This window comes from Ostrinia furnacalis, unplaced genomic scaffold (assembly GCF_004193835.3).
Source record: "Ostrinia furnacalis isolate ACB-3 unplaced genomic scaffold, ASM419383v2 OfSCF7642, whole genome shotgun sequence".
Classification (NCBI taxonomy): Eukaryota; Metazoa; Arthropoda; class Insecta; order Lepidoptera; family Crambidae; genus Ostrinia; species Ostrinia furnacalis.
The window spans coordinates 58,706-74,282 of NW_021137881.1; the positions used below are offsets into that span (position 1 = coordinate 58,706).

General features: G+C 37.4%; 1 protein-coding gene across 1 annotated transcript in view; it reads right to left on the bottom strand.

Moving 5' to 3' along the window:
- Positions 1–15,577, bottom strand: part of LOC114365757 (cytosolic carboxypeptidase 4) — a 65,714-nt gene that overhangs the window by 44,349 nt on the left and 5,788 nt on the right. Inside the window, exons 4-20 of the mRNA XM_028322404.1 lie at positions 8,081–8,163; positions 7,741–7,831; positions 7,571–7,651; positions 6,583–6,750; positions 6,130–6,261; positions 5,892–6,023; positions 5,194–5,337; positions 4,657–4,854; positions 4,322–4,583; positions 3,994–4,244; positions 3,721–3,916; positions 3,484–3,606; positions 3,287–3,407; positions 2,995–3,202; positions 2,502–2,674; positions 2,088–2,225; positions 1,632–1,810 (exon numbers count right to left, since the gene is read on the bottom strand). Coding sequence (XP_028178205.1) covers positions 1,632–1,810; positions 2,088–2,225; positions 2,502–2,674; positions 2,995–3,202; positions 3,287–3,407; positions 3,484–3,606; positions 3,721–3,916; positions 3,994–4,244; positions 4,322–4,583; positions 4,657–4,854; positions 5,194–5,337; positions 5,892–6,023; positions 6,130–6,261; positions 6,583–6,750; positions 7,571–7,651; positions 7,741–7,831; positions 8,081–8,163 — 2,680 coding nt within the window. The remainder of the gene's footprint in view (positions 1–1,631; positions 1,811–2,087; positions 2,226–2,501; positions 2,675–2,994; positions 3,203–3,286; positions 3,408–3,483; positions 3,607–3,720; positions 3,917–3,993; positions 4,245–4,321; positions 4,584–4,656; positions 4,855–5,193; positions 5,338–5,891; positions 6,024–6,129; positions 6,262–6,582; positions 6,751–7,570; positions 7,652–7,740; positions 7,832–8,080; positions 8,164–15,577) is intronic.

Consider the following 15,577-nt stretch of genomic DNA (forward strand, 5'->3'; position numbering starts at 1 on the left):
AGCATGGGCACGATCTTGAACACGTATTTGGCTCGCAAAGCCGCAGCCGCAGTGGAGTCTCCCAACAGGCAGCCCATGGTGCCGTCCATCACCCAAGATGCGTTGCTTTCGCCAGGGTGCACGCGGGCCGTTAGGAACACTATCTCTCTGTCCTGCAAATAAGTCAAACAGTCAATTATTAAAATGTAGGGCATGGTGACTAAACGTTTACAATATAAGGGTGTAGGTACACTGAGGGTTCACCAACACTTCATTACTAATAGACTAATGCCCCTTTTCACCATAAATCCCTAATTTTTAAGTGACATCTATGAAAGCAAAATTCCTGTTATGTGTTACAATAGGGGTCACTTAAAAATTAGGGATTGATGGTGAAAACGAGCATAAGTATCACTGGTGAATTTAAATACTTTTTATAAGCATCAAAGTCAGTCAGCGTCAGTCTTCACAAGTTCACAGAAATACATAGCAGCTGACCATACAAATTAGTTATCATAAGGGATCAGGCTGTTAGAGCAGTTATAACAAAACCGACACGTTTCGTAAGTACCGACGTTAAGTTACTAAAACGAAAATTGTTAACGTACCACAATTGGATTAGATGGTGTATCTTCAGCAGAGATGGTGAGAAGCGGTATTTCATTGTTGTTCAGGGAGTAGCAAAGAGGCTCTACACGAAGGTACGCCCCCACTGGCAGTTGCAAGCTCCACTGCCAAATCCGTGTCTGAAAGATATTAAAAAATCTATCAATGCCTTTGTATTCCTGAAAGTCAAATGCCACATTTAGAATTCTAATCGAAATAGCACAAATTATATAATTATGTACTATACAGAATATTATAATTCTAAACGCGGCGCTTTGGGGCCGAATAAGAGATGTGTATCTCGTTATATCAAATCTAGGAATGAAAAATATAAGAAAATAACAAATGCTATGTGAAAGGCTAGTAAGTAAGCATATATCTTACCAACATCATAGAGTACGTGAAGGGGAAGTGGTAGGCGAGATAGCACACGTCATTGGTGTGCGGGAACTCGATGTTGAAGGTCACCGTGAGNTTTTTTTTTATCGACAAGATTATGGTGATTTCGAAGATTTCTATGGGGCAATAATACATTGAAGGTGCTGGCGACTCGCGAGAAGCGACTTGCCTCCGTCTTCGAAGTGAATATCACAGAATAAGTATTCCACTGATTATAGGTACCTAAACTTCGCTAAGATAAATTAAGACGAGTGTAAGATCTCTGGTGTTTCCGTTTAAACCGTAAATGTATTAATTTAATATAAGAAAATTAAGCGGATGTTATTTTGTCAGGACATATCATTCGAGATAGAACTATAAGATAGTGTTTATATATACGTGACGTACCTAGTTAAGTGTATTAAGTTGAATCTCAAGAATTTAAAGAATAGTGATGTAGCGAAGGTAATAAAGTTTAAACTTTTAAATTACTTGTTTCATTTTGTGATATAACCGTATGACGGGAACTGACTGACGACGGCACACACATTGCAGTTTAATATTCACCACAAAGTTTAAGAGTAGTCGTAAAAGTTTGGTGAATTCTTTCGCCATTTTTTCACCCAAATATGGTTGGCAAGAATTCAAAACAGTTGTAAAAGACTCACCAGCCGTTGACGACGCCTTCCACGTTGAGCATGGGCACGATCTTGAACACGTATTTGGCTCGCAAAGCCGCAGCCGCCGTGGAATCACCCAGCAGGCAGCCCATGGTGCCGTCCATCACCCAAGATGCGTTGCTTTCGCCAGGGTGCACGCGGGCTGTTAGGAACACTATCTCTCTGTCCTGTAAATAAGTTGAATAGCCAGTTATGAAAATAGTTGAAGGTATAGTAAGGGTATGTGTATAGATGAATACTTAGATGGGGTACACTGAAGCTTCACCAACATGGTGGATCATACTTCTCATTACTATAGACTGAACTCCACTAGTGAATTGAACTTTTTATTAGCTATCAAAACTTATGGCGTCATTTGTTACCAGGTCATTTAAATTACCGAGATCATAAGATCAGGCTTTAGTTACGATAAAACAAATAGATACGACTGTAACTGAATCTTACCACAATTGGGTTAGATGGTGTATCTTCAGCAGAGATGGTGAGAAGCGGTATCTCATTGTTGTTCAAGGAATAGCAGAGGGGTTCTACACGTAGGTATGCTCCCACTGGCAGTTGCAAGCTCCATTGCCAAATCCGCGTCTGCAAAATATTAAAAGAAATAATCAATATAACATGAACATGAATTTATGAAAGCCATATATAGGTCTAGAAAAGCACTTTTAGAATACTAATCGAAATAAATTCTATTCACCAATTAATTCTATACTTTCTAAGCAATTTATGAATATTAAAATTCTAGCGCAACTTTAGCCCCGAATAACAGAGGTGTGTCTCATCACATTAAATAAAGGAATGAAAAATATAAGAAAATAACAAGGGCAATGAGAAACGCCAGTATAATTAAGCATATCTTACCAACATCATAGAATACGTGAACGGGAAGTGGTAAGCGAGGTAGCACACGTCATTGGTGTGCGGGAACTCGATGTTGAAGGTGACCGTGAGGTAGCACTTGTTGTGGTTCTTCTGGTTCGCGTAGTGGTAGCTGTTGCGGTAGTAGCAGATGTCAGAGCCGGCACGAACCCATCCTGAAATTTGAAGACAATAATTCATCTATAAAATAATCTTATCAATTTTGTTATTTCAGTTCCTGGCACTATTCGGTTATTCTGTGCATATGCACCGGGTTTTAGGGTTATTTAGATCTATGTGTTTTGCCAAAATTAATGTTTTCGACTCTAATCCTAATCGGTGTAATCTGCGCACTTCCATACATGCCCATACTGATTAACTGCTCGACTAAATTATCGGTCGACAATAAATCGGTGGTCTGCGCCTAAGGCTTAGAATGAGACAAAACAAATACCCAGGTTAAATTAGATTTCTAAACCATTATTAATAAAGTTACCTGGTTTTCCCATAACAGCTTCCTTCACGGAATACAGGACCGGCTTCATGCCGAAATTAAACTGGCTATCAGACTTCTCACAATTGACAATGTTGAAGATGTAGGGTCGGCCCTGCTGCATATTCCGAACCTCGAAGTAGAACCACTGATGACGTTTAGTCGAGTTCACATCTGGCATCAAGATCAGCTCGTACTCTCTCGGACCTACCTGGAGGTAAGTTATTAATTAGCAATTTTCAATGTATTTGTAAATAAAACTTATGAAACTATAAAGTTTAATACTTATAATTACCTGAATGACTTTTCTTAGATTCCCCGATTCAAATCTCGATTCAAAACTTAATCGAGATGAAAAACTGTTTACTTTAGTAATTTCTTGTTCATCGGAGTTGGCAAGAAAAATACTATCATTGCTGAAATTAAAATAGTAGGTACAATAGTTATTGCATGATCACGAGTGCTACTACCTATTTAAAGAAATTTGATTACCTTCTCTGTACTGTGGCATCAGTAGATGTGCCAGAACTGCTTAGTTGGTCTAAGTCGTATACAACTTCGTTCATATACGCCTCTGGATTTATAGCTCTATCCACACATGACAGTAATTTCATCCTGAAATATTTGATTTAAGAGCGCATTAACATTAATGAATCTTTGCAGACTCATAAACATTATCATAACGATAATTATTTATTATTTAATAGCCAGTGCGGATGTATTGCAAACCTGCATGCGGATCGTTCCATTTTATTGAGAGGCTCTGGTTGATTATGGCCATGGCCACCCTTCATGTCTGGATAGGCTACTTTGACGAATGGTATTACACTTCTGACCCTTGATGATATAGTGCTGTACACAGAAGCAAACGTACTGTACTTCGATATATCTTTGTGTATTTTGAGGGAAGAGCAAGAAGTGGTTGCTAAAATAAAATGTATTATTAAATAAAACTAAATTCACCATAGGTGTCAATAAGTTTGGTAATGAAAAGTAACTTACAGGTACTTTCATGGATTTTGTGATAACCTTGCAGTAAAGATGGCGAAGGGGAGGAACCGAGGAAGTTATCATAGTCTGTATTCCCCAAAACTGCTGTCAGGGACAAGTTCAATGAGGAAGGAACATTTCTGTTGCCACCTGTTTGAGATCCAAGGAAATCATCTAGTATGGACCCACGTGAATTAGACCGACTTTTGACTAGTCTTATCTGTTTGTTGTATGATCCAAATTCTTTAAAAAATATAAAATATCTGAAAGTAACAAAACATCATGTAATTATTTTAATAATTTTGTCTTAGTTAAAAGCGTATAATGACTATTAGCATACTTTTTTAAGTCTTCTATATCTCTCTCATTAGGATTAATCCATAGCGAGCTTTGTAAGCTATCACCACTTTTTATAAATACTTTCTCTTCATCATTATTCTCTCCTTTCAATTCTGTTTCATCGAAATCTATGTCTGGAAACTCATCGATGCCTTCATTGTCAGTGTCTGGACCATCATCATCAAGGTCTGAATTGACAGTCTTTGAATCGGAATTGGCTGCATCTTCTTCATCTTCATGGCATGGCCATAAAGTATTAGTACCTGTACAATTTTGTGTGATGAGTTCATTATAATTAAAAATAAACATGATAATGATATTGATAGTGTCATGTACCTTTCAGGATAGGGTTAAGGTTGAAGGAAGCTGGACTGGATGCAGGCACCGGCAGCGCTTGGTGCTTGAGGCATAGCGTGATCACTGAGCAAACTCGAGCCAAGAGCCCGTCAAACTCCGGCTCGTCCGGACACTGAGAGCAGAACCTGTGGAGCGTCTGCACGTGTTTTTTCGTGCACAATGCACGACGTCCGGCCTCTGGAAAATGTAGTCAATTTCCAATGTTATTTGTAGTCATGACATATGTTCGGCATTTAATCGTGTTTATGATATGCCCACGTGCTTTGATATGAACATTTACGTTAATATCGAGTAGACATGTTTATTTGATGCATTCCGTGTTGCATTCGTAACAGTAATGATGTGGACATAAACAAATGCATTTAGTTTGACGACTACTCTTGCAAAACAAACTAGGGTGTGACTATGTGTATGAAACATTGAACATCTTTAACATTTAGAACATCCTTGAACCTTACTTTGCTTGCTGCTAATAAATTTGGATAATTCTAGAAGATCAGCGTCTGGTATACGTACTTATGTTGCAAAGGTGTTGCAGCGTCTGCAGTATGTGCGCGCAAATCTTGAGGCGCATGCGTCCCTCGTAGCGGTCCCAGCGGTCGAACACCCTGAGGAGCACGCTACAGAGGCCTGTCTTGACGATCTGCATGCAGCACACCTCTGTGTGAGTTACGCACGTGTCACTCAACGATGTGGACATGCACACATTGTTTAGAAACAATATGGAAACAAAAACCAGTGGCGTATTTAAGTGCAAGCTAGTATTTAATGCTTACAATCTTGAAGTAGTTAGGCTATTTTACTACAGAAATTACATCATTATACCAAAACATACTAGTTAACTGAAAGTGTAAAAGATTTTTGGCACGGTTTTAGCGTAAAAATAGGTGTCCAACAAGATTAGAAACATTAATTATTGTCTGAACAATTTGTGTATTTTTTTATAACAAGGCCTTTTATGCTTTGGGGACAGCTCAAAATATTTATTACGCCACTGATTATAACATTGAATCGTCACGCTTATAAATGTGTAGGTGGAACAGATACATAATAATGCTTTGGTGATAAGTATTCATCATTCGAATGTGACATACACCGACGTGTAGTGAGCTTTTGCAGTGTGCTTGTCCTATTGTATTCGAACATGTATCAGAATAATTAATCACATTAATGGTTGTTGTTGAACCTTGGGTGGAACATTGTTGTCACTTAACTGTTTTTGCTGAAGTAGTCTATAGCGTCCAGGCAAAGGCGAAGCCTGGCTGTTGGGATGAAGCCCAAACTTACGAGTACTCGCTCGTAAGTTGCTATGACGCCATCACGGATCAAAATCGACGTTGTTATAGCTGAAATACAACAAGAAATAACTTATATATTACATGCCATATCACATAACGTTAAAAAATTTTCAACGATATGTAAAAAGTAGCGATTGGAGGCATATTAATTTACCATTCTTTGCAAGTTGTTTCATTATAACAAGTAAAGGAAATATCAACTTGTTATCCGTGAAGTGTCCCTTTAAAATAAGATGCATTGTTCTGACGCAGCCCAACATTCTCACTTTCATCGCGAACTTGGGATCTGAAATGAAGTGAACATTTTCATTTAGCTGAATAATTTTTCATCATTACTTTGATTGTGATACAACAAAATGAAAATAATTTGAGGAAATACTGGAATGAACGCGTGATAACCTCGTGAGCCAAGCGGTGCTAGAATCCAGACGAGATCTTGCAAAATGATATCAGTGCCGGCGTGGCGCTCCCGCTTGTCGTGAATCGTTCCGATGACCTTCCTGATGATGACGTGGGTGCCCTTGATCTCAATGAAGTTCTGGGCAGCCTGCTGGCGGGCGATGTTGTTGGCTGCAAGCAAAGGGCAGAGGCGAGGGCTTTAGCGTACCTCTGGGCGCGAGCGAGGCGAGGATCCACACGAGGTCCTGCAGCATCAGCTCGGTGCCAACGTTGCTGTCGCGTTTGCCGTGCGTGGCTATCATCGTGCGGATCACCGCCTGCGAGCCGTTTATCGATACGAAGTGCTGCGCGCATTGCTGCCTCGCGAGGTTGTTCGCTGAAATACACCACACCGACCGTTTGTAATCGTAAATATTTTCCAATGGTGGAAAAATATGGAAAAAACCGTGCATCAATAAATATTACAAATAATTTTGGTGTTAATTTAGAAAAAGTAATACTGCAATTGCTCAAATCAAAAGCTCATTCATATTTACAGTTGCAATTGAATAAAGTGGAAGATATAACGCATACAGTACCTCTACCTAAAATCCATTTTAAAATATTTTCAATTTCAAATTTCAAACATTTCTAAATCTAAGGGATTATGTACAACTTTGTGACAGAAATATAGGGTTTCTTAAAATCGTTACCTAAAGAACGAGGCTAAGGACACATTAAAGAAGCCTGATTCGGTAATTCCATTAGGGTATTCGTGACGCCTACAATATCTTCGATACCGAAATACAGACCATTACTTAAATGTTTATGTTAATTTGATTAGAATCAGCAGTACGGTGATTAATAACAATGGAGGTACAATCTCTCTGATTCAATAAATTACAAGGTTATGTTGTCCAATGTCAAGCATCTCTTTGTAAGCTCCTCGTGAATGTCAGTGCGCAGGACTACTTACTCCCAGTGGTTAAGAAAAGGCTCTAGTAATTATTATTTCGCGTGCATTAAAATTTATTGTGCAGATTTTGAACTTGAGAACTATTTGCTTTATGAGGTTTGAAAATTTCATATTTTTCATTATGTTAATGGCGGGCATACATTGTATTTACATTAATAACGTTATTATTCCAAGGTTTCCAGCTTTATTTGTTAGAAAAGCGTCAATTTGGTACAGTTTAAGCGCCACACGGTTGACATACCCTTTTTTGCCAGAGGCATTTTATTTTCTTTGCCAGTCTTTTTGATATCCTTCTTCTTGTTAGGTGGTGCTTCGATCGGAGCTGATTCGTCAACAAATGTTGTGTTTACATTATTTGCGGGTTTATACGATTGATATTTATGTAAAGTTAAAAAAGTATTTTATAAATACCTGAGCACTTTTTTCCTTTTCCTTGTTTTAAGCATAGCGCTTCTCTAAGTATCGATGTTATATAGGTAGATGTAGCTGTATCCCGTGTGTTCTGTAATCAAAATATGCCATGTATGAGGAGTTTAGAACAAACAACACAATTTGAATTACCATAAAATTAAAAAAATATGGATATGGTGCGGCGCACTGTCTAAGTCTTCAGGAAGCCTTAGATACATTTGTAACTTTTTATGTGCTACGAAAGCGCTGCAATAAGTCGCAGTGTGTAAAGAGCCTACAATAAAGCATGTGGGATGGGACTGTCTAGCCAATGTTCAACATCTCTTTGAATTATTCATACCTCCAATATCGAAAGCAGCATTTGTACAGCTCCCGACTGTTTGTTCCAAAGCTTGTCCAGCGTGCTCTGCCGAACATGTTTATCTGAAATTAAACAATTGAAACCGGTTCAAATAACGACCACCAATAAATAATTCAAAAATACTAATAGTTAATTGTATTACCCAAAAAAGGGAGCGGATATATTTAGACCATTTTGAATAATTTATGTGTCTTTTCGATTGCTTTGTTGCTTGATATAGGAAACACGAAGTATTAATTATTGGGATCATTCAAGTTTTTAAATCCATTGACCTTTAAAATAACGAGGCAATACACTACAAGGCAAGTACAGAACTGCCATATTTTTTTCATAAAGTATTTAACATATGAGCAGGATTGCCCTGCTCATATGATGATATTCAAGATGTTAAGTGAATTTCTCAGATCGAAATTACCATAAAATTGAGATGTCATCCTTAAAACATCTCGCCATTTTTGTACATCGGCCGTTATATTCATTGAAATTAAATGCTTCCTTAACCGTACTTACACAACAAACAAGGCGCGATGATGATAACAATTTCAAATTGTCTTTTTAAATAATGAGTGTGCTAGGGTTGACATTTTCAAAAAAATAGGATTAATCAAACAATTTATCTGTCTCTCGTATATGTTATTTTAGTATAGTCTTTTTTAGTTGGCATTTCATCACAGACCGCATCTGCGGTCTGATTTGGGTAAACATGCATTCAAAATAGCTATGTAAGTTCGGCATTGTAGTACTTATCGATTTTATAAAAGCAGCTATTGTTATCTACAGTTTTATCAGTGTTGGATCATTTATTACTATCTGAAATTAAAGCCAATACTCCTGTGTGGCTCTACAATGACAAAAGAATGTTCGACATGAAATGTTTGTTTACATTGTTCAATAAAATTAATGTAGCGTTCTTTACAATTCCGTTCTTTTATTTACATATCGACATTCCACAATAATTGAATATTTACAATTAATACGCATAGTGATTAAATGAGTAGGTTTTTGCAATACTTAGGCCGAGTTGCACCATCTTACTTATACTTAACAATGTCAAAATCTGTCAAGCTCCATACAAGAATACCGGTTATTGTTAGTTACCGTTAAAGTACGGTAGTGCTACCCAGCCTTAGTGTAACCGTGTGACAGGGGTGGCATATGGCAAAATATAGCTGTCACGGTATACTTTGAAGCACGTGACACGTTTAAAGTCTTGCTGAAGTTCGACGTCAGAAAAACATCACTACCGCACTGTTCTGCTACAGCAAGAACCTATTTATATACGCTATACCTGTAATGACAATGTGACAACAAGTGGTTTATAGTCAGTACTCGTATATTATGTTGTTTGTAGGTACGCGAGGTGCTTGCTCTTTCAGCGACCGTGGCTTCCGCGAGATGTGTCGCGCCCACCGGGCTGAGGCGGAGGCCGACTAGTGGTCTTTCCAACTCGCCCATCTAAAATTATGTGCTATAGTGAACACAGCATTCTCGCATAATTGCCTCGCACGAACACTGATATGTCACGCTCCATTTCAGCAGAATTAATTGAAGCATCAACTGCCTTAAAGTAGTGCCAGAATCTATGGCCGCACGATATTAGCCGATCGTGTGGTTATGATAGTTTTATTTCAGTTCTCATAATTGTGCACGATATTAGTCGATCGTGCGGTTATCATAATTTTATTTCAGTTTTCCTGATTGATCGCTTGTTGTGTTAAATGAAATTGGCATGTTTTAATATTGTTTATTATGATTACAAATAATGATTTCATTTGCAATTTTATTCAGATTGGAACATTTATTGGTATTTAATTTGTTTTCATTAGCGTCATGTGTTTAAAGTTTTAACGTTTTTATTACAAGTAATAAATGTATTATTTCAAATAATTGGAGTGAATCTCTGCAACATGAATGCATGCCGAATATCTATGAAAAATAGGTGTAGGTCTGCACCAGTGTCAAAGATCGGTATGCGCTGCGGAAGAGCGCATAAATTAGTTCAAGTACATAGTTGTTTATAATGTCTTTGGATCATTGCAATAATGGCCTACTTCGTTTACAATAGGGTTGTCAGCCAACAATGTATTAGAAAAATACCTGGAATACTTTATAAATGAAAATTACTAAAGAATTACTGAAACTGTCATAAGCACGTTTAGTTTCATGTTTGACATACGTACCTACATTCTACCCACTATTTAATTAAAAAATAACGAGATTCAATCCTAAAATGGATATTATGCTTTCCGTAAGCTTCTAGTCAACGATTAATTAAGATTGTATGATGCAGAGGGTGTCAAAAGACGTAATCCAGGTCGCTCAGCTGCGGAGTTAGCAAATCTAACTCTATCCGCAAAGAGCGTATATCCCTACCTAGGTATTGTTCCCCAGTCAGCAACCCTGGCGCTCCAGATGACAGTCTCGGCCGAGGTGGCTGGCGCGGCGCCAACGCGGCACGCGCTTCCCTGCCACGTCACTATAGGGCTGCCACTCACTGCACTAGTCAAGGGCCGTCCGTCACTCACTATTGAAGGATTGTTGTTCACCGCACTATTAAAAGGTTGTCACTCACCTCACTTCAAAAAGGCTAGCGAGCCACAGCCATGCAGTAGCACTATTAAAGTACTGTCACTCACCTGGTTATTATCATTCAGAAAGCTGACAAGGTGAAATGAGTTCCGATTTTCTATTAAGGCCAGAGTTCATTACAGACAGAAGCAGCGATAAAACTGTTCATTAATTTTCTGCAATTTACACTATTACTGTTTTAAATTCAGATAATTATAAGCCGAATGAGAGCTTCAGAGCAAATAGCAGCAACATAACAGATCGCTATCGTAGCTTTGATTTCGACACTGAAGACAGGCAGCAGCGACAAGATGTTCATTTCAAATTCATAATCGAAAATGAATCGACTATTTACTGGGCATGTTAATTAGTAAGGAATATCTTGGCTCGCTCGCTGCTCCTGCCTGTTTAAGTCCAAATCAAACCTTAACAGAACTATTGCTGTTTGTATGCTTCCCAACTACGTCACAGCTGGATAGGGTTGTCATTCGCCTTGCTATTACCATTGAGTGCCAGATTAGATAGGCGACCGCAAGTACAAACAAGTTCCTGACATTGTAACGGGCTCAAGTTGTGGAAATCAGGAATTGTAGTGGGAGGGTGTGGGTTTGTGCACTTATTAGTGAAACAAAGCATTTATTTACATGTTTCAAAGATTACGGGATTCGTTAGTAAGGTCGCATTGTCTTAGCATTGAAAATCAATTTTATTAGTCTGTATAATTTGATTTAACAGTTACAGAACTTGCACAATGTAACTGATAATAACACTATTGTTTGTTTTAAAAACACTGCAATCACGTCAATCTGTTATTTTCGCTTTATTTTGTTCAACCTACATGTACAAACGACCACACATTATGCTAAATACTTTAGCATTTAATAGAGTTGTAATAGTTGCGATTGTGCAACAGAACTGTGTCTTTCGTGCTGCCGACTGTATACAGTTCTTTCTGGCAGACAGTGTATCGTCAGTATAACATGAATAACTAGTATTTTACGGTGGGAATTTGGCATAAACGCAAGTGACGCGCCTCACGCCCCGTGGCAACAACAGCAGGATGTGGACTCAGCTGTTTCCAGCTCTATCTTTCTACTGTTTTGCGAACTCAATTTGCAACACTAACTTTCGCCTTCGGGTTCGTCTGTGTCGATCCGTCAAAGAATTTTTTTATCGCGTTTCGACAAAAACCATCAAATTATAACTGAGTATTAGAAAAATATATTTTTACGTAAACTTAAATTACCGTGGTAAAAGGCACATAGACAAATAGATATCTACTTTCATATTAGTAAGTTCAATTTCTTTTGTCTCTATAGAAGAATGAAAGGCAAGACGGTTATAAATTCAGGGTTATTAAACGTCCTTGCACTAAAATATTAATAGGAATTCAATAATAAAAGCTTCTAGCAGTTCTAGCACACTGAAAATTCTATTTTGAACCCAATAGAGCTTTCAATGAGCTGTAAAGAATGCAAAAGCACAACATCATCATTACATTTAATTAAGACAAAACGCACTGCTATGCAAATGGCGTGTGTTTTATTATGCGTTCCACAAAGACTTTATTTCTTCCTTAATTTATCAAGTGGTGGCAAGCTCCTTTGTGAATTAAATGGTTTATGCGAGTGACAAATATGTCACACTAATTAGTTGAGGATTAAAACATGAAAGAAGAGGATGCATCATGGCTGTTCACGTGGGAATGACACCTGCAATTTGATTGAGGCATTGAGGGGCATGCGGTGGATCTAAGTCAAAGTCAAAGACAAAAAGTGCGTAGGTAAACAATGCCGACTACTACTGCATTTGTCAGGGTTTTGGTACAATGGGTTTCTAGCCGTCACTGAAAGACAATTTTGGATTCGTACTCGTATACATCATGAATTTATATTTCCTCTAGAAATTGCTAGAAAACAAAGGTACTCGTACTCAGGACTGGTATATGAAGGTTGTTCATGTAAATAATTTCATTTCAACATTTATTAACATTGACGTGTTATTGATTTATTAGATGCCCTCTAATTATAACTACGCGGATTTTTATTTTAATTGGCGATTGTTGCAGTTTATTTGCCACACATGAAAACTCATCGATATAAAAAAACAATATAGTTTAATTAAAATAACACCTTTCAGTAAATTGCATGACAACATCGAGCACATTTTTAAAGCATTTCTCCTCCCAACTTAATAAATATTAGAATACTAGAAACATGATGTATTAGTACAAGTGGTTATCCGCGACGTTCTCGTAACAGCCATCATAACATTGGCGACGTTGCCAGCGATCAAATTGTAAACATGTCCCTGCCCCCGGCTGCCAAATAAATAATCGGAAATCTAGGCAAGTGCAAAACTAATTGATGTTATGTAATTTACAATTTGTAAAATTACGACATTACGCTTAGTAAAGTCATAATTAGATTACACAAAATTAAAAACTTTATTGATATTGCATTTAATTAGAAATATTTTTTTAAATTAAATATTTTCACAATCTTTGATATGGTTACAGTTCCAATACAGATTATAAGAAAATGTAGAGCTATAGGTTTGTAAAAGACTTCTGTCTGTGTTAGACTGCCTTAACCTGTATTTAAAACACTAGTGCACGTTTTCACCATCAATCCCAAATTTTTAAGCGACCCCTATGGTAACACATAACACGAATTTTGTTTACATAGTGGTCACTTAAAAAATAGGGATTGATGGTGTAAACGGGCATAAGTCTCCTCTCCTAAAATCCAAATCTAAAAATAAAATAAAAAAGTACTTTATTATAAAAAAGTACTTGAAATACTGATTGATTAATTTGTTATCCTCGCGCGTGGTGCTAGAAACTTCGATAGTGCAATCCTGGCAAACAGTGATAAATGTTGATAAAAATCAGTGACTTTGCTAAATAACAACAAAGATCCTCTATAAGATATGTTGCTCAACATAATTCTTTTCATACATGACAAATTGGTTCCCGATCCGATTGACCCTAGCGACCGTTATCTGCGGAACAATATGGTGCATGTTATCAACCATTGTCGGTTTTGGCCTCCGTCCAAAATACACCGCAGCTATTTTGTATGCACGACGGGCAAATAGAAGTGGAATTGATTACGTCTTAATTGATTATTTAAAATAGAGTTTATGCTATCCACTAATCAATTGGCAAAATATTGCGATCGATCGGCGTATTTTATTTATTTATATTTTTTTTGTTGGAAGCTGATGCTGGCTCACTGGCTAATAACTACATTTCGTTAGCACCTACGACCATGATTGCAATTTTAATTAAGTATTTATTTACTCATTATTTAACTGAAACAAGATATAATTAATAGTTATAATATTTAAATACAATGTATCAAAAATCCGTAGCATTTACATAAAACTTCTTGTTAATGCAAATTACGAGTATACGAGTCCTCAAGGTTTTTGATAGTAAAATTAACGAATAAAAAGAACTTCAAGATATCTGATTTAGCAAAAATAACAAGGCAGCCGTAAATGGCGGTGTTGTAATTTTAGGAAAGGTTCGGTGAATTTATGGAGGAGAATTTAGGGAACCTTAGCAGACAAAATAATGGCTAACAGAATAAAATTGGTCAGAAGTTTCTGATAGCGTTGGGTAACTTATAAAATAAACTTTTAAAATAAATCCTGACTCCCGTGTCTCCTAAATTGTATGTATTTGCTATGATGTTCTATTCAAATAAAATTCTTTCTATTTTCAATTTTCCCTTTACATCTATCTGAGTATTGTAAACAAATCTTTACTTTGCAACCAATATTGCAACATTATCACGTTTTGACAACACAAACAATGCATAAGGGCGAGTGGAGTGACAGCGGCAACATGCGCGGGAGTCCCGCCGACCAATGTCAAGGCGACGCTTGATTTATGCGCCCGCAAAAATAGATCGCGGCTCGTGTAAACATTTTTAATCGCCGACGTAAAATAACGCCGACTTTATAATTACTGCTCAGTTGTTTTATACGTTTTCTCATTACTCCAGATGTTTACAGTCGAAGTTGTTTAAGCGATACGAATCCTTTCGGAAGCCTATTATCAGTTGGTAGTACGAATCTGCTATCAGTGCCATTGTTGCTTGATATTTAAAACATCTAAAGATAACCAAGACCAGAATAACGTGTCTAAATTGTATGACCGACCAGGAATCGAATCTAAGACTCACTACAATCAAGAAGATTCAAAGTATCGTTTGCCTCTTATCACATAAAAAAAATCACTACGTTAAGCTCTTTAATTCTATAACTATTATAAAATTTGTTAATATTAAGCTACGTTAGATAAAAAATATCAAAACGTCTTTCATCTCCGGTAATAATTTGTCTGATGTTAAAATTATACGTTAAAATCAAACTAGTGACGCACTTTGATCTTAAAGCTCCATTAATTTGTTTATTTATAATGTTTCAGTCAGTCGTAATTTTCAATGTTTATAGTTTATATGCATAAAATACAGAGACCCTTTTATTAAAGTGGATGTAAATTCATTACAAACGAACGTCGGTGGCTATAAATTCTGCTTCATACCAAATTATAATAAAAGCTCGCGCCTGCCACGCATTGTCACTGCGTACACACGCCCGAAGTGTTTACCTTTGTGACGCTGCCGCCACAAGGGTGGCAAGTGCTGCCCCCTGGCACTATCAGTACCGGAACAATAAGTTCATTTCCCTATATAAATTAATGGTAACACTTCGTCGGCGGCACGAGGCGCTTTGGCCGAGGGCCCAATGCACCAAAACCGGGTAATATGTATCCAGAACACGCAAACTTGCCGCAGTAATGACACCTTCCCCTGATTTAGTGTTCCTTCAAAGCGGCGGTAACAAATTATCTGTCGGCTCATCGGCCACTTTATAACGTAGAGTTTATTGGCTTGA